The sequence below is a fragment of the Podarcis muralis genome, chromosome 3, assembly GCF_964188315.1.
Source record: "Podarcis muralis chromosome 3, rPodMur119.hap1.1, whole genome shotgun sequence".
NCBI classification, from domain to species: domain Eukaryota; kingdom Metazoa; phylum Chordata; class Lepidosauria; order Squamata; family Lacertidae; genus Podarcis; species Podarcis muralis.
In genome coordinates, this window is record NC_135657.1 from 49,113,586 (window position 1) to 49,133,913 (window position 20,328).

General features: G+C 42.4%; 1 protein-coding gene across 2 annotated transcripts in view; it reads right to left on the reverse strand.

The window, feature by feature from the left end:
• SMOC2 (SPARC related modular calcium binding 2) overlaps nt 1-20,328 on the reverse strand; it is a 128,816-nt gene that overhangs the window by 21,160 nt on the left and 87,328 nt on the right. For both annotated transcript variants that reach the window (XM_028723934.2, XM_028723935.2), the window contains exons 8-9: nt 18,873-19,062; nt 12,965-13,047 (exon numbers count right to left, since the gene is read on the reverse strand). In XM_028723934.2, coding sequence (XP_028579767.1) covers nt 12,965-13,047; nt 18,873-19,062 — 273 coding nt within the window. The remainder of the gene's footprint in view (nt 1-12,964; nt 13,048-18,872; nt 19,063-20,328) is intronic.

Below are 20,328 nucleotides of genomic sequence, written 5' to 3' on the forward strand. Positions count from 1 at the left end.
GTGCTACAACTTGGATAGTGTGACGGGAGAGAGAAATACAACAAATTATGTTTGGTAAAAGGGATGGGTCAGTTAAAGTCAAATAAGAAATTGTGTGTGTCTGTTTATGCGCATGTACCTATGGCTCAGCTTGCATACCATTAATGAGTTATGTCCAGAAGGGAATGGTTGGACATGGAAATATGCCAAGCCATACCTGCTGCACGTAAAAGCCACCAGAACACTGAATAGGCCAAAACCATCATATAGCAAGGTATTGCTCCGTAAGGATTTCCAGATCAGGCCTGTTTTCTTGGTCTCTAAGCAACAAAGGGACTTGCTCCCCCCACATAAGAAACAACCCGTGATCTGAAGTGTATATCTGATCTGTACAATCCTTCCACCTTCAGTCATATGAACAGTGGGGTGTAGGGTAACATATGGAATCACTAGAGCTGTTAAGTATATGAACCAGCCCTCTGCCTCTCAGACATGAACTTTATGAGAAGTTCCCAGCATTGCTTGGGTGAGAGGGTTAGGAGGCAATGGGGGAAAATAGGGGATTGGGGGGAGGAATGGAAAGATAGAAATGCAGCGTGCAGCAGGAAGAGTGTGTCGAACTGAACAAGGAAAGCATAGAGGAAGGAATCTTCTCTTTCAGGTGGGCTGTCCCAGGAGACAGAAGTGAATTCTTTCAAAAATGAGTCACAAGAAATAAGTCCCAGAAATATGCAAAGAGACAATCTACCAGTTATTTAGCCCGACAAGGTACAGCAGATCATCTCACCTGAGATCCACAAAACCCTAAGGAGAGATGTCTGCATTGTTGGGTGTAAGGTCAACCACTGAGCCAGGTAGTTCTCTGGGACAGTTAGTGGCATGATATTAGAGAACAGTGCCTCTAATATCAATGTCTATTAGTTCCAGTTTAGGTATGCAAGGATTGCAACCCAAGTTGCACTGAACACAGTAGGACGAACTTCCAAGTAAAAATGTATTGGATTGTGCTTTAAGATTTTGACTGATAGTGTTTCTCTAACAGGAATCTCTTTCCACAAGCTAGATTAGTATTAAAATGAATGGATTTGGGGCCTCTTTCTTTTTTCAAGGATGCACTCAGTGGTCTGGGGGAAAGTGTTAAACAATTTCTGTTTAATTATTAGTACAGGACTAAAGTATCTTCACTCCACAGCCAACCCCTACACTCATTTTGTTCAGGTTCATAAACCCAGATTCAAAACACCACAGTTTTTATGTGAAAACGAGTGTCCTTGGCTCAGTTTAAAAAGAAATGAAGAAATGCATTCATTTCTTACCATAATACTCTCATTTTAAATGGACACATTCATTTGAATGAAAATATTGTGGTAAGAAATATATGCTTCTCTGTGTTTTTTGGGGGGGCGTTGTGTGTGAAAAAAAGTACATTGGGTTCTATTCTCTGCTTTGCAGGAGTGTTTTGCGAGAGCTACATCCTCCCTCACCGTTTCCACCCTTAAGAGAATTTGACCATTGGGCATCTGCTTGCATTCCCTCTCCCAGCTCCAGCCTTTAACAAGAAGTGACTATTAAGTGAAGTCTGCCCCATGACACCCCACAGTTACAGATGGACGCAAGTTAGCAACAATGAAGCATTCACCCAAGTGCCTGCAAAAATCTCCAAGGCCAGAGCCCAGGCAGCTGAGGAATTCTACAAAACAAGGTTTTCACTGTGGAGTAAGTGGCGAGTTTTTAATCTCCCAGCACACTCGTTCTTCCCAAATGACCTTGGTTTCATCAATCTACCTGTCTGTCTCTGGGAAATTAATGACCTTCAAAAGTAAACACGACTTGAAACCAACAGCAAGTTTTGGTTTTATAAACACTAGAAATGCTAGCTCCACAATGGAGCATATTTTTCCAAAGCAGCTCTAGGTTGCCCTCCCCTTTCCTTTTAAAGCAGTTTCTAGACCTTACAAGGACTGCTCCTGTATGGTTTCCATCGATCCAGGAATTCAAGCTGGGCACCTGCTTAAGAGAGTCAGCTTATCAGTTTGGATGCTGCAGAAAAGAGAGGGCTGCTGAGTCAAAGAGGCAAACCCTGCTACACCCCTCAAGGAGCATTTAGGATGGGGCTCAGTGACTGCTGTACTTAGCCAACATCATGACAGGTTATTTACCTGGTGTATTAATAAATAAACAAATGGAAAAGACGAGCAACAGGAGCTGGCCAGAAGCAGAAACAGGAATAACTCACAAGTCACCCTAAATTAGGGTTGCCACATTCTGAAGGGCACAAACCCAATTTAAGCATATCCGGTGCCGTCTTAAGCATACCCGGCGCCGTGGTGCAAAGATCACTCGGCGCCCCCCCTTTCCCAGAGTTTTCGACCTTTTTTTAGGGCTGGAGGAGGCAGGCAGCGGCTGGGGGGTGGCTCCTCTGGTGGGGAAGAGGCGGAGGCTGGACGCTGCGCCTCCCGGCTCAGCTGGCTGCTTCGTGCCACGATGGCCATGGCAGGCAGCACACTGAGCAAGCAGGACTGCTCCGAGCGAGCGAGGGCGTGTGTGCCGCTCCTGCTGGATCGGTTTTTTCCCTTTTAGCCTTCTGGCGCCCCGCAGAATTTGGCGTTTGCAGGCTAAAAGGGAAAAAACTGAGCCAACGCTCGGCGGGAGCGCTGCACGCACCCTCGCTCACTCTGTGCGCTCGTTTGGTGTTCCCCGGACTCTTGCCTGGCGCCCTCCAGGAATTGGCGTTGTGGCTCCCTGTGCCACTAGCCTCTGTGGGTAAGACGGACCTGCACCCTACCATCACCCCGCATCTCCGTCGCTAGCCCCCTCCCTGCCACTAACCCCTTCCTCACCCGCCTGCTCTCCCCTTCCATCCCTCCCCTCTATTAGGGTGGCCATATTGACAGACCTACCCTTCCTACGGAGGCTCCCGCTTGCTGGTGCTGGGGGTGACTCCGGGCCACTGAACGGGCTCCACTATGGGCTCCTTTTCAGGCCTTCGGCCACTAACTGGCCACCAGCAAGGTCGTATCCAGGATCAGGCCGGGGCAGGGAGTCTCTCTGATCCTCCTTGGGCCTTCCCCAGCAGTAGCAGCGACCCTAAATGGCTGCTGAAGCCACGTCAAAGAGGAAGCTGCAGGCAGGACCAGAGAGGCCATGGAACTGCTGCTGCTGCTGCTGCAACCGCCAGCCACGTCCCATCCAACATGGCTTGAGCAGCTGTTGGGGGCTGCTGCCACTGCTGCTGGGAAAGGCCAGGCAGGACTAGAGAGGCCACAGAGAGACGAGCCTCACTGCCTGGGCCTGATCCTGTATACGACCATGCCACTGGCCACTTGGAGGCCAAAGGCCTGAATGGGAGAGGTGGCTCCATTGCCTAGCTGCTCAGCGGCCCCAAGTCACCCCCGGAACCAGCAATTTGGAGCCTCATGCAAACAGGGTCCAGGGAGACAGCACAGCCAGGAGCGGGCACTGGAAAGGGGCGGCGGCACTCCAGACTCTGCTGTGGCACTTCTGTTTCCGGGGCACAGATGCAGCACATGAAGGCGGCAGACAGTGGCTGACTCTGAAGAGAGCCTGCCCTCTCCCACCCTTCGGTGGTATGCGCATGCCCCTAACCCCCCCCCCCCAATAATAATACCCCCCCCCCCAAAAAAAAACAGACATTTCATTTAAAAATAAAAAATCTGCCCAGATGGGCATACTGGCCCCCAAAACCAGGACATGTCCAGGAAAAGCTGGACATATGGCAACCCTACCCTAAATGCCTCTCGGCCCTCATGAAGCCTCTTTGGCTGCACAGATTGTTTGTGTGACAATAGCCAGTTTTAAATGGGTTGTTGCATAAATTCATTTCCATGTAAATTCATCAGTGAAGGCACTGATTTTATCAAACATTTCAATATTTTTTTAAAAAAAATGTATGGAAAAGTTGAGTGCCTATTGCTGTTTGGTGTCAGTGATACATTGCTCCTTATTTCTAGACTTTTGTTCTTGCATTGATGTGGCAGATGGCATGAAATGGAAAGCTCTGTTGAAGCTGCCTGATCAGCTGTAAATTAATGCCTAGCAAGTTGGGTTTAGTCCAGGCAGGGGCTAAGGAGGGAGACGTGCACTTAAGTTTCAACATAACAAAGCAACTTTATACTGGGTCTGATTGATGGTGCCTCTTCAAGGTATCAGACTGAGGTCTCTCCCTGAGGTCCTTTTGACTGGCAATGCCAGCACTGGAACTTGAGTGATATATGCTGCACATCACCATAGAAGTGGGAAATACAATATGCTGAGCACTAGTGAGCAGTATGTAGCTGTGATACAGGAGGGTTGAATAGGTGCACATCTGTGCTTGAATTAGAGCAGCCCCAGTTCAAGGTGAGCACAGCTCCCTCTCATGAGCAAGGGCAAAGGGGCAGTAGTATAGAGCTAGCGCCAGCTGCAAAAACTGGCATTTTTGAGTGGCCTGCCTGATTTTTACATGCACCTGAAGAGTCATTATTAAGGGATCCACATGATGCTTCCCTTGCTTCTACAAGGCAGAGGGCATTTTGCATGCCTGGGCTTAGGTTGTGGAACACCTTACCCATTACAATTAAGTGAACCCCTTTTGTACATTGCTTCTGATGCCTATTTCACTCTCTCCCATTTATATGGGGTTTATCTGACGCAGACTGCATTGATGCAATGTAGACCAAATTGATTATGCTGCATGACTCTTTAGATGTTAAGTATTTTATGCCGCTTTATAATATAATGTTGATCTCTCAGAATTGCACTTTCAGGCTTTTTGAGTAATTGGCATGCTATTCCCCCACCCTGAGAAATGGCCACATACTCCGAGGGTTATAAAATATTAAGTATAGGTGGCACCAAACAACTAGTTTATTTTTCAACTAGAAATGCAAGTTTTTTGCCAACGTACAAGGAAACATTCCTGAATGTTTCTGATGTTTCCCTTTTCAAGCCGTTTCTCCTCTTCCTTCAGGGCACCCTATTGTTGAGCTTTTCAGAACATTTTGATAAATAGATTTCAACAAGAGGACCAACCATGGAGAAGGAGAGTTCATGAGGCTTCAGATTATGGTGCCACCAGCAGAAACTGGCACCACCTCACTAAGCACAAGTATGCAAAATAATCTGCCTGCTTGGCAGGATCTGGCTCAGAGCCAGTCGGCTTAAGTTTTAGCTAGGATAAAACAGAGGTGACACTTACTGGCAAACTAGAGCATTTGAAGAACTTTCAGGAACTCTCAGTGCAAATGAAGGCAAGGTTACCTTTACACGTGCAGTGGATTTCTGGCTAATGTAGATTTCTATTATCTTTGGAGCTTAGCAATAGGTTGTAGACACTAATTCATTTACAGCACAGTCATACACAAGTCTCACTGCATTTGATGGGGTCAGTGGCAGACTTTGGGCTTTCAAATTTCAGCGGCACACTGTGCGAAGCCAAAATTTGGTGCCCTCCTCCCTTCCCTCTCACCTTCCATTCTACATCATTGTGGCGGGACTCCCTACTGCGCCCTCTCAGCTCTGAAGTCATCTTAATTTTTGGTCTCATGAGTTTCCATATCCACAACCATTTTCTAGGAGTGATATGCACAGTACCTCACTACCTCAGACAAAGGATGGTTTAGTACCTCCTCATTCCACATACAGAAGCCAGATGTATAGGCAGCCTCACTTCAACACTGGAGATGGGACAGCACATCCTACAACACCTGGGGTGTGTGTGTGTGTGTTTTGCTGCTGTTCCCATTTCCTATCTGTCACCCAAGAAACCCTCCTCACTCTGCGTAATGGTAGGAAATGTCCCACACAATATTTTAAAGTCAGGCTTGCAAATGCCCATTTGTTTGCCCACCCTGGCAAGAGAGAATTGCACACAGGCACAGAAGCTTTCATAAGATGGAAGGCAGTTGGCTCATTTTTTCCTTCTAGGACACCAATTCTTCCTTCACCCAAATGACTAATAATTGTGGGCAGGAGAGTTGTCATTACTGTTGTTGTTGTTGTTGTTGTTATTTTAAACAACTAAATTCCTTTGACAAAACCAACCAAACAATGAAACCAATTGATGTTAATTTATATAGTGCCTAGCATTTTCTAGTTGCTATACACAGATTTAAAAAATAACACCAGCCCTGCAATTATGAAAGACACATCACAAAAGAAAAAGGTATAGGGAGGGAAGAGGAAAACTAGCAACCAGGTATCAAATTACATAATGACCAGATTTACTTTCTTTACAAAAAAAAATACACACACATACTTTGTACCCTCCAATTACATAATGACCAGGGTTTTTTTAACATTTTTTTTACACATACACATACTTTGTACCCTCCCCTTTTAGCATCCATAGGCATTTTTAGATTTCACTATAGAAATACTTTTTGCAAGTAACTATGAACAAACACCGTGCGTAAGAAAAACAAAAGTGATTTGTCCTGAAATCCTAGATCCTATTCATTAAAAACCACCAATGAAATGGAAATACAATGGGCCTTCAGGAAATTGACTACTGACAACCAAGGATCTTTGGCAGTCTTTGGCCATTCCTCATGAGCTGACACACAGTATTGCTCCCTGGAAAACCATGCCAAGGGCACTGTGGTTTAATGGAATCCAAGACCTCATTATATTAAACGGTACTCTGGAACCATTTCTCATCATTTCCTCTCCTATCCCTAATGTGGAAAAAAATGCCCTTTCAAAGATTTGCAGGTATACTCTTGTACTTCAGAGAGAAATCTCTATTAGTGCTTTATAGATATGGGATTCGTCAACTACTAAAAGTGCTCAATTAAACAGCTGCATTAAGTTTAGTCTATAACCCTGCATATGCACTAGGATCTTATAGGCCTTGTGCCTTATGAAGTCAGTGAGAAAGTTCTGAGAAGAATGGCTTTCTCAAGGAACTTGCCTAGAAAATATACATACATACATACACACACACAGCCACACAGCTGACCAATTTTGACAGCTGTTGAATAGAAGGGATGAATTTTGAAACCCTGAGCACTTGACATACTTAATTCCCATCACTGATGAGCTGCCAGAACGTATCCTGGCCTGCATTCTTGCTACTGTTAGGCTTGGCTAGTGTGTCCTTGTTTATGGTATCATTTGTTGGACTGACTTGCTTTAAGTTGCTAATTTAGCTGATGTAAGCTGCCATAGGTGAAACATGGAAATGAATGCTATTCAGTCAGTTCTGCATTTATGTGTTACTTGCATGCTTCCCACAGGTATCTGGTTGGCCACGGTTGAGAACAATCTTTGGCCAGGAGATTGCTTGTGTTCTTAATGGTAGTATATTTATACATGATGAATAATAAATACTTTTTGGATATGTTACTTTAAGCACTTTATGGATCCTTTGCCAGATATTAACTATAGACATGGCCCAACTTCAAAAGTGAGGGTTTTTTGAGTTCCCCAATTTCAACAGGAGAGTTAAACATATGTTTATATATTTCGCATTGAAACCAATGGAACCATGTAGATGCAGGAAAATGTTCAATGAATGTTGTCATAGGGATAACATGAACAAAACTACATATGAGTTCTTTTCTGGAACCGCCAATTTTTTAGAGGGATGGGAAACCCCTTTTTATTCCTCTTTTGCTCAGGAGGTTACCCTATAAATACAGAAGAACAAAAAGGCATTCATCTTTTTCTCCCTTCCATTTCCCATGGTAACTCATAAAAGAATACAGCTGCAGAGAAGAGAAACTTCTGCAAACCATTTTTTATTAGTGCATTAGTTTAATAGCACAGTAGGCCTTTATCTGATGTGTTTAATTGCATCCAGCCTGAGAAAAACAAGCACGTCTGTTGGAATGATGCTTGTTCCTTCCCCTCCCCACCTCACAGTCTAAGACACCATCTATGCTTTCGGCCTCATTTGCTTACTAAATAGAAATAAAATTCATATATTGATAATTTCACCCAAGTATTCATGCCAAGCCAGCTTTTAAGCTTGCTAATCTCTGAATTTAATACTATACATAATATTTCCAAAGAAGGTCAACTCAGGCTCGAGGGGAAACTTTTAAGGCCCACAGCATTTGCATACAAACTCGCCTGCATAATAAACGTGTGCTTTTTCTTTTGAAACTATGAAAAGTAATACTTAAAACTCCGTAACACAACCAGTAATTTAAACATGTGATTGTTCGCTGGTTGTAACTAATTGGTTGCATCATAAAAGATGTAATCCTCTTACTTTCACACATCTTAACAGGGAGGAAAAAATGTGCAATGTGACAAGGAAGCAGTCGCTCTGACGTTCAAAGGCTCAAGCAGATGCTCTGTTACACTCGGAAATAGCACATACTTAATGACTTTAAAAGTAAGTGAAATATTCAGGCAGATTCTTGTGGATTTCAAGTCTGGCTGCCACTCAGGACTCAGGTCCCTGCTATGCAAGCAATATTAGCCTTCCCGTTTGGACTAGGATGGAAATTGTAGCATGTCAAATGAACACATTCTCAACTATGTTATGAAACATTCTCAACGGCGTGACTAGCAAAGGTTAGATTCTGTAATTTGGTGATATAATTTCTTCTTATAACTTATAATGCAGTTTTTGGTATGCGTTTGTCACCTTTGCTAGAATGTAAGTATCTATTCACAAAATTTATATTAATCCCTTCATTCTGCAGTCATGTTCTGGACAAAGCTATTTTTTCCCATGTGGCCACAAGGCTTAGGAAAAGGTTCCCGTTGCTTCCACTGGAAACAGTGGCAAACTTTGGGCACTCAAATTTCATCACCACCCTGTGAGATGCTAAAAAACTGGAGCCCTCCCTCTTGTGTTCCATTCGGCATCATTGTTGCAGTGCCCCCTGTGCTGACATCACCCTGTGAGGCCAAACTGGTTCACTACCCTAAAACTGCTTCTGCTGAAAACAATGGGAGGAAAGGGGGGAAGAGAGATTGACAGCAACCTCCTACCCAGGTTGACTCAGAACTAAGTCCTACTGAATTCAATGGGGTTTAATCCCAAGTAAATAAGTTAGGATTGCAGCTGAGAAACTATGGGGCATGTCTAAATTTATCCCCTGTTTGTGGGCATATCAGAGGACTAGGACAACTTTGGGTTCTTTGGCTTCCAACTGTTTCCCAGATTTCCCTGGTACTCTCCCAAACTGTCCCAACACATCTTCCCTTTGGCTCTCCTGCTTAGCCCCGACTTGGTACCAGATACTGAGTTCTCAGAGAACAAACTAGGAACTTCACAGGTCAAGGACCTTGAACAGCAGGCAGAACTGGTGCTGAGAATTTTCTTAAGGGGCTCTGCAGAGGGAGACCTGCTGAAAAACCCCTGAAGATGTCAGAGTAGGAGCTGGAACTATAGTTAGAGTGTGGACTAGGAGGCCAGAGCAGTGTTTGAAACTCCCATTGTTCTAGGTGCATTTTGCGACAGAAAATTTCATTAGCGCGAGCAGTTTCTGAGCTCTGGGCACAGTACTGTGCCCAAGGTTTCAGATTACAACTACAGAGTGGAAGGAAAGGAGGACCTTTTTCTGCATCCCCACTTCCAGCTACTTCCTGAAGATTGGAAAAGAGGCCCTCTTGAGCATATCAGAGGGGTGGGGAAAGGACTAGACCATGTGAAAAATGAACATAAAATTTTAGCTGCAGTTGATTCATTTTCAGCTTTGTATTCTTGTTATTTAAAAAGTACAGCTAGACATTCCGTTGTTGTGCCCATAACCTAGGTTTAAGGTGCCATTTAACTCCTAGCTTTCATATCTCGGTTTCTAACACTGGGCCAGAGTATATAAAGTATTATTTTCTTGAGTCTCCCAATTGTTGGAAACAACACAGTCTGCACTCATTGTTCCTTATTCTAGTTTCCCCTTCTTGGTACCTTCCCTGAACTCACTGTGGTATGGACCTTGGCATGTTGCCTGACTTTGCCTTTGAATCTTGTTTTGGACGTAGACTGATTTTATGGGCTTGACCTTAAGTTTGTTTGGAATATACTGCACCTGCCATCCTGCCCTCGTTTGTGAGTGTTTGGTAAGAGGCTTATACCTCCTAGGACTGGGACCCTAGCCCCAGAGGACACCTACTGGAGCCCCACATTGGTCCTACTGACAATGGGCACTGACATTGGTTGGGCTGGGGCATAGGAGACTTCTGCAGTAGCAGGGAGAGGGGGAGAGATCTTACATCAGTAAGATCTCCAGCATTTGAGTCCTGTCTCCAACATCAGAGAGGGATGTCCAATATATCCAATGACCCCCTACAATGCTCTTCCGGGGGCCTTAGCATTGCACCATTAATATCTCATCTTGTAATCACACACATAGAGGAGGGAGTGGAAGAATGGTCAATAGCCACAAGGCAGTGTTGTCAGCAATCCCCGGAAGAGATAAGTGTTACAATTACATGTTCATAGTGCAACCTTTGTTCATAAAGGAATCATCACTGCAAGTTACAAACACATAATTCTCCCCGAATTTTGCATTCTCCTTGACCAACACTAATTAAGACTATAGCAAGAGTCCTGTTTAATCCAGCATTTTTTTCTCACAGATGCCTACAGGAAACTCATATGCAAGACATGAGCACGTTAATTCATTTAGCCTATCACATAATATATTTAAATTGTTATTCATCTCTCTGGTAAGCAACTGGTGAAGTATGCAAATACTTTCACCAATACCTAAATGAAGAATGATGACCTCATTAGAAATATTTAGTGTGGTTGGCACATTCTATGTGGCTGGTGCCGCGGTGTGCCTTGTAAATTGTGGGGAGTGGAGGGCTGAATCAAGCCCATAAAATCATGTGTGCAGACTTCTCCTCAGAAAAGTAAATTGTAAAACTGGTATGTCCAGTGACTGCAAATGTTAATGCTGAAATTGCCCAGACTGAAGGACTTAAGAGTTATGAAGTCAGGGGGAAAGATTTCATAATGATTATATCCTACTATTGGACAGTGAATGAGAAGGAGAGGAAGAGAGAAGCATTTTTCACAACCAAGTTTTCAAAACTATTATGCCATTCCAAGTTCAGCTTGACTTGACCAGGCTTTGCCCTGGTGGAACAATGAGCCTAGCAGCCTTTGGCTGCAGTCGGGAGATATTTAATCTAGTGACCTCTTTGATGCAACTTATCCTGGAACAAATGATTTCATGCTTGCTGCTTTTGTAGGTAGGCAGTAAACCACTCAGGGGTTGAAGAATGATTAGGAACTTGGCACTTCTTATAAGTTACTCAGGAAAACCTCAAGGTCTATCTGTGTAATAGGTATGATGCTCATGCTCTCAATTTTATAAAAGGTTACATATAAATAGAAAGTATGTAACTAGTGGGTACATTGTCCTACAATAACATCAATAACCAAGTACTTACAAGCCAGAGGTTGCCAAGGGTAAGCAACTTAAATGAAGGAGAACTCAGATACATGTTCCATTCACCACTTCATAGCAATTATGAGTTCATGTTGCAGCAGTGGTTAGGGAATGGTCTGATAATAATTGTAGTGCAAGCCCAGAAGGGTAGAATTTAAACAAGCATTGTCCTTCTAAAGTTCAGAACCTAAACCCCAAAGAAATTACCAGGTAGGAACAGAGAGGTTGGAAAACTTTTGTTAATCATGCCTTTGGCAAAAAAAAAAAATATTCTGAATGCGGTTACAACATTACTGCTGCTATAATAGGGGGACACTTCTGGTAAAGTAGTATCAGGAAGGGTGAAAAGAAGTGTGAAATTTGGCAGCTTCTCATGGCATCTTACAAAAGTCAGTAGTAAGATGTTTAAGATGAAGTTGGGACCGTGGTTGGCATTTTCCAATGAAGGTCAGTCCAGGCCTGCTCACCATTTATGTTTCACTTAACTAAATCAAGGACTGAAATGAATATCGTCTGAATCCCTGGAGACCCACTGCCAGTCAGTGTAGAGAATAGTGAGCTAGGTAATCTGAGCAGCAGGAAAATGGAAATCACTTCCCTTGAATGCCAACCACTGCCAACCCATGTAGACAATACAGGTCTAGGTGAACCAACGGTCTGACTCATTATAAGGCAACTTCCTTTGTTTCTATGAGCAAAGTCTAATTTAACATTGTTCTGAGTACTTTACAGAGCAGGGCCTGTATACCAGCACAATTATTGGTGAGTTTTCACATGTGAATTTTGCACTATACTAGCTCCTGACATGGAACTTGTTTTAAATTGTTGTTTCTTTGTTCAGGAGAGGTTGGCCACACTTCTCTTGTCACTGGTGAACTCTCCTCATTGCTACTGGGGATGTTCCCTCCCCATTCTCAAATGCAAGGTTTTTTTGTTTGGGGAAGGGAGGTTCTGACAGGGAAAATGTTCTCAATGAAAACTTTTTTAAATCCCCAAAGTCCCAAATTATTTTTAAGACAAGCCCATCTAATAAAATAAAATAAAATAAATTCATAAGATGAAGCCTGAATTCCAAAGAGCGCTTTGTTCAAAATAGGTGGCACAGTAGAAACATTGTTAAAACATCCAAACGTCAGTCATGTGCTTGTCTCCTTTGAAACAATAAATGCAGAGATTTTATGTACTTCCTTTGAGCATAAACTGAGTTTGGCATTGTAATGATGGCGTAAATCATTTCTTGTGCTGGAGAAGACAAAGGGATGTGCATTATGCTGCGGAATATTTAGCTTTGTAACATCCAAACCTACTGTTTGTGTTCAGGGATCCATTTTGGGAATTACTGACCTAGATGTTGAGTTTCACGTGTACAGTAAAAATTGGATTATGCTCCATTGCTACTAATAGCAGATTTCATCTGATTTCCATGGCAGTAGAAGAAAGACCCAACACAGCAAATATCGGTACAACTTCTCTAACACTCACCTTAACAAGTGAAGTCCAAACTGGAAACCTGGCACAGCAATTATTCCACCTACTTTTGCTTTGGGACTCAAGATAGTGAAGTCTCTCTCCCCAGGTTAATTCAGTGAACAAACACCCTAGCTAAACACCATTTATTATACACTGACCTTGAAGCTGGCGCCCTTTGAACAAATCTTTTGTTTTGCTTGGATGAGCTCTGGCACTGTTATCACATTTGGGTTGCTCATATCTGAAGGGAGAACAGGAAGAAGAAAAGACAACAAGGTAAAGTCAATTTAATTTGCAAAATCTATCACATCATAAACGATGTAGTCACACTGAAGTTTGGCAGAGTGCTCAGACTCAGGCGTTCCTCTAAAATTGCAGCCACACATCTGCACAAATGCCAAATAAAGCACATGCTAGAAAACCATTAATTAAGACTCATGCCATTCCCTGAGATAAGCACTGTTGAGCAATTTCAGCGGGGGGGGGGGGGGGGACGGGACATTTCAAAAATGGGTCTAGAAAATGCTTGTGCCTGATCTCACAAGACTGTATAACAGTTTCCTCTCTCTTAAGTAAATCTCTAGTACAACCATTTTTCCTTGTGCATCTATAAGAAACTGGGCTTGCAGTATGCTATGAATCTGCTGCTATCTCCCATTTAAAATGGCCCTTTTGTCTTCTGTTTAAGGCAAGTTAACATGCCCAGTTCCTTCACAATTCTCAGCAAGCCCCTTGCTGAGGCTTTGATACAAGTGTACTCTTTTTGTGTTCTTTAAAGTGTCCCACAATCCTTTGTTGGCTGTTATTCTGGAATTTATTTCATTAGTTATCTATAGATAACTTTTAAACAGTGGGCAAGGGGGTTATTGTGTTGCTCTTATTATATTATTATGTATTTTTGAGTTTTTATACTGTAAACCTCTCTGTGATGCTCAGATGAAGGGTGGTATATAAATTTAATAAATGGTAATGGTAATAATTGAGATTGTGCTAAAATATAAGCCTTCTGTCTTTACAGGCATATATGGCCATGCAAAGGAAAGGCAGATACCCAGAATCTGGAACTCTACCGCTGTATTTTATTGTGGTATTTAATCTGTATCGCTCACAGATAAAAGCTGAGATATAACAGTTTGAAATATGCTTTCTATGGTTCTGTGTTATGCATCTTTATCACTTGAAGAGCTCAAGGAAGTGTAAGAAATTCATGAGCAATGAAAGGAAATGGGAATTTAAGCCAGTCATTGGCTGTGATTTGGGTGTCATTGTTATAGCTGATCCACTTACAGTTGCTGTGAGATTTCTCCTTTAAAAATGTCAGTGTTGAGAAAACAAGATTTGCAAAGAAAATGACAGATGCTTTAACCATCAACTGATTATTAATTAATTATCTGGAAGGAATGATGCCAAACAACTAAGACCAAAGTAATGTCTCACAGGGAACAAGGCCACTGAATAGATGATAGATAGATGATAGATAGATGATAGATAGATAGATAGATGATAGATAGATAGATGATAGATAGATAGATAGTGTGTGTGTGTGTGTGTGTGTGTGTGTGTGTGTGTGTATTTCTCTCAAATACACAAAGAGAGTGGAGCAGAAAGTTTGCTGTTAAACTAACACCAACTACATGGTGATGGAAGTACAATGGTTTGGTGATTCATATGAGCTACACCGAAGGAGAAAGGAGTTCGCATATACCTCAGGCACTAGAAAACCACCAACAAATAATACTCAGATTTATCTGTGATGTACTTTCTTTGAAGATTCCCTCCAGTTTTCAAGAGTAATATAACTGAATGATGTCTGTGAAAGGTGAGTGAAAAATGAACTATGGATTCAGATGGGCACTTTTCCCTGTTGTGTAGTGACTTCCGGATTCACCACAAGATGGACTCAGAATGGAGCAGTCTTTCTAGAAAAGTCCCATTGTATGATGGACTTCTCAATATAAAGTTTTGGGGTGTTTGTGTTCCTGCTTGGCTTTGTTACATTTCCTGTGCTATTGAACTCAACAATATAAAGAACCTAGTGCTTGAACATGATTGATCTGGTTTCTCCATTGTTTGATTTGGTACCGCCCAGGCAATTGAGCTTTTTACCCAGTCACGGAAGAGAGTGTAGTTTTTCCACTACACTCAAATTGAAAACTCCTTTCAAAGCCATCGTAACAAATCATAGAGTGCTTGGGCGCCATGCTAGCCATGAGAAAAATGACTGGTTGGAATGAAATAGTCCCCGCCTTCATTGTTTAATTTATCTTCTCATTGTCAGTGAGAAACTGGCCATTTCTGAAACTGGCCTATAGCCCATCAGATACAGATTGCTCCAGGAAGGTGCAATGCAATTTCATGCTCAGATGAGTGTGTGTCCTGTGGGTGAAAAAGACACCTTTAGAGTAGGGAGAACAGAAGCTGTTTTGATGGCAAGCTTTCGATGGAGTGGATGGTAATTGCTGATACATGACCTCTTTTAACCAGCCAAGTAAAGAATGAAAGAGAAATCTTTGAACTGGGTGCACTAATGTAGCATCTGGCAATTGGCCTGAACGCAGATTAATCTGATACCCCATCCTGCATTCTTCCCTTCTCTTTCTCTCTCTGCCTCCAGATTCCCCACAGCAAGTGGCATTTCATGCTTAGACTTTGTGCTCTCTCTCTCTCTCTCTTTTACCAAGTCCAGATTTATGAGGGATTGTACTTAGCAACTGCCTATGTCTTATACAGAATAGCACACTGTTGGCAAATAAATCAGTTTGCTAGAAGAGGAGAGAGAGGCGCACATTATATTTATTTATTATAAACCCCACTATTTCTTCTATCTAGGACCTTAGATTGGCACACATACGGCTCCCATCCAAGCAATGCTCAGGCCTGCTTAGCATCTGCTATTGAGCCCCATCCTGCACCTTCAGATCCTTCTATTGATTCTCTTTGTAAACAGGGGTAATGGTGGCTGCACCAGCAGTTGTAGGAAGAGTACAAACTGCAATATTTATTACGGTAGCTCTCCCAACCTGGAGGGCTGAAGACTGTATTTTTTTAGAAAGTAAAGCTGATGTAATCAAAATTCAGACAAGAGTGCAAAGGCTACACAAGACATACATCCCATGAAGAGATGTGAAGGGGGGGGGGGGAGAGGAGGCTAATAATAATAATAATAATAATACAGTGGTACATCGGGTTACATACGCTTCAGGTTACATAGGCTTCAGGTTACAGACTCCGCTGACCCAGAAATAGTGCTTCAGGTTAAGAACTTTGCCTTAGGATGAGAACAGAAATCATGCTCCGGCGGCACGGCAGCAGCAGGAGGCCCCATTAGCTAAAGTGGTGCTTCAGGTTAAGAACAGTTTCAGGTTAAGTACGGACCTCCAGAACGAATTAAGTACTTAACCCAAGGTACCACTGTAATAATAATAATTTATTTATACCCCACCCATCTCACTGGGCTTCCCCAGCCACTCTGGGCCTAGAAAATGAAAAGAGGGATAGCAGAGCTACCTTTTAAAGTTCACAGCGTTGCCATACGTCTGGAATTTCCCAGAATACGGCAGTTGGAAATATGGCAACCCTAAAGTTTAAGACTACAGTCCTATGACCCATGGGAGGGTGTCCGAAGGCCCACAGGCTACATTGGCTCTCCCTCTCTGACAATGGAAACATCCATGGCCCAGACCCTACCAGTTTCAGAGCTTTAAAGGACTGCTGAGATAAAATTCCAGAGGGGTTGTCATATAATCTGTTTCAACAAAGCCGCCAAAGAGTTTTGTAGTACCTCAAAGCTTTCAAAAAATAGTTTTGAGGTACACAAGACTCTTCATATTTCAGTCATGGGTGTATGCTTTCATCTGCAAAAAGAAATGACAACTTTCAGGAAAAAACTGCTTTATCTCAGGTCAGACCACTGGGACCATCTAGCTCTGTTGGGATTACAATGATGGGCAGCGATTTCCCAGGGATATTTTTGCAGCCCTTTCTGGTGATGGCAGGAACTGAACTTGGGAGTCTTTTGGATCCAAAGTATGCGCTCTACCAAGGGGCAATAAAGTTCTCCTCCGACTGAGAGTTTGAAATTCATTTTGAACAATGAATGCCTATTCTGACCTTCTAAAACTGATTCTCTCAAAAACATTGTTTTGTATAGGAAGAAGAAAAAGATCGGTCTTTTAAACCACTTGTGCTTGCATCAAGTGAAACATGCTGCCTTGGCTTTTGGTGGGATTCCATACAAGCATTCCTAAAGAAGCCCAAGCCCACATTGTTTCCTTTGGAAAGCGGTACTTTGCTTGCCTGCATCTGCTAAACATGGCCCACAACTCTTCCCCGCATTTCTGGCTCTGCTGAAATTCATGAACTTCAACTTACTATTTAACAACATGTTAAAAATACATTTCTTCTTTCTACTGCTTCCAGCACTGTTGCTCCATTGAAGTTAATCATGTGAAAATGGGCTGAGGGGACTGTTTCTGGGAAATAATGGAAATGTTTCTGAGGTTACATTTCTTTTCTTACAGGGAGCCTGGCAGGTCTGATTTTTCTTTCCTTTACTACCAGACAGCAAGTGATTGCATTTTCTCATATATATGCCACATTTTGCTACCCAAAGTGCTTTATAATCTTATTTTATCATTTTCAGGCCACTTTTTCCCTACTCAGATTGCTTTACAGGCTTGTAGCTTCTTGCTACAACCCTGTGAGGTTCGCGAATGTTGTTTCAATTTCACAGTAGGGGACTGAAGTTGAGAGATGGTGTCTGGCCCAAAGCCATACACAGAGTCCATAAGCAAGCTGAGATTTTTACTAATGTCCAAGCAGAGTTTTGCATTGCCACAGCACAAGGATCTGACCTTAATATATGTACTGGGAGGGCCTCATGTTATTACATTATTGCAATATCAAGATGTAATCACAGCTGCCACTTTTCCATTTGAAGTAAGAGGGAAATCAATGAAAATGGTGGTAATTAATGAAGGAGATCAATGAAAAGAATGATGCTGCAATCAGAACCCACAGTTGGGCAATAAGAATGCAATCTACATTGTACCAAAGTCAGCAACAATTTTTCCATTGTTTTTAATGGATCATGATTGTTACCCTCAGTCTTTACCTCTTACCAATCAAGGTACTGTTAGTGCAATCACAATTTTATACACACACACGCGCACGCACACACTTCTATGTTGCATTTCAACATTTTTCAAAAGTCTAGATTGCAAGGTTAAGATTTAGTTTAGGGTGAAAAACTGAATGTACCAATTAAATCTGGAATAATCATATTTTGAATGTGTATTGAATTGTTAGGATGCTGTTTTGTAGTAGATTATTTAGTCTATATTCTGTGATATTACTGTCACTTTAACTGTGCAATTCTATACATGCCTACTCATAAGTAAGCCCTATTGAGCTTAATGGAAATTACACCCAGGTATGTAGGATAGCAGCATAAGAATGCCTCTTGATATTTTATTGTAAGGCAATTAAATTGGCAGTTGTATGAACATTTTGAATTATGGTGCTGGAGGAGACTCTTGAGAGTCCCATGGGCTGCAAGAAGATCAAACCTATCCATTCTTAAGGAAATCAGCCCTGAGTGCTCACTGGAAGGACAGATCCTGAAGCTGAGGCTCCAATACTTTGGGCACCTCATGAGAAGAGAAGACTCCCTGGAAAAGACCCTGATGTTGGGAAAGATTGGGGGCACAAGGAGAAGGGGACGACAGAGGACGAGATGGTTGGACAGTGTTCTCGAAGCTACTAAAATGAGTTTGACCAAACTGTGGGAGGCAGTGGAAGACAGGAGTGCCTGGCGTGCTCTGGTCCATGGGGTCACAAAGAGTTGGACATGACTAAACAACAATAATAACAACAACGCTGAACATAATAGTTGTTTAACATGATTGCTTCTCAATATAGCATGCTATACATGGGTTCACATAAATTAGTGTCATATGATCTGCCATACTATTCAGACTTACCTCCCCTCCCCCAATTTATCTCTGTTCCCTAGGAAATAGAACATGGAATAAATGCCAATGATCATCTCCCTCCAAAATCCCTTACCTTGTTGATGTACCAGGTATGGGGCGTCCTGTATCGACAAGAACACACCAGCAGTAACCCGTGGAAGGGTGACATTGCACTGGCTTATAAAGGCCACCACTGGCACACTCTGGAATGAACACATTGTCTTTCTGAGGTTGTTTAGCTTCTTCTAATGCTGACTGAAGTTCTTGATCACATGATGCCGCAGCTGGAAAGAAAAGAGCAATAAAGCTATGGAATCGCCTATAGACTGATCAACTAGCTGGTAGATTAGCCAAGCAGCCAAAGTAAAATAGAGTCTGGAGGTATGGCACCAGTCACATGAACCTTCACTGGCAGTCTGATAGGGTGAGCTCAGTCAAAAGTCTCCCTTCATTTATTTAAAATATTTGCACACCACCTTTCATTTAAAAAAATCGCAAGGTATTTCACAATAATGCAGTTCATTTAAGGTGCATCACCTTGTCAGTTCTTTGGGATGACTAGGTCTTCATTTGACTTATAAATGTTTCCCCTTTGGTTCACTGCGATATGTTGAACACCCATATTCCTAGAGATTAGCAGCTTCTACAATAAGCGTGATTCTGCACCAGTCCGCTTAAAAGTATGCCCCGCCTAGTTCAATAGGACTTACTCCCAGTTAAGTGGGTATAGGCTTGCAACCTAAAGTAAGGTTACCAGATTTTTTTTCAGTGAATTCAGGGACAGTTTTCAACTTCCTACTAAATAGATGGATTTTGTCAGGGGACTGATTTGTAAATCCAGGGACTGTCCCTGGGAAACGGGGACGTCTGGTAACCTTAACCTAAAGGCCTTTCCAGTTGTGGCTCACCACCTGCAGAACACTCTCCCCGGTGAGGTCTGCCTGGCAGGTTCACGGACATCTTTTTGGCCTCAGATAAAATATGTTTCCCTTCCCCAGCCCTTTGATGGACTGAGTTAATTACACTGTATTGTTAATGTGCTGCCAAAGCTTTATGTCGCTGTTGGGAAGGGTTCTTTTGAATTATAAAGATTTTAATGTTTTATTTGCTGCCTTCCCTTCCCTTGGGAGGAAGAGCAGGATATACATTAAACAAACAAACAAACAAACAAACAAACAAATAAATAAATAAATGGGACTTTTCTTCTTTCTTTTTCCTTTATGGTATAGTATAATTCTCTTTTTGCTTTAAAATGTAAGTTGCTTGGAGAACGTCTTAGGTAGCAAGTGACCAATAAGTCATTATAATCATAATAATGCAGAAAATTACAAGGGCACCTGTACCCACCTTTAACATATCCAACTGCTGTACACATATTTCCTCTCAGTTGCGTAAATCCCAGGAACATGCACAGGACAAGCATTATCAATAACATCCCCTTGCTGATAGTTCTCCTTTTCTCATTAATATAATGAGCCAAAAATGGACTATTTGAAAAGGCTACTTTCCAGAGCTTTAATTACCGTAAGCTTTGACATTCAATGCAGTTG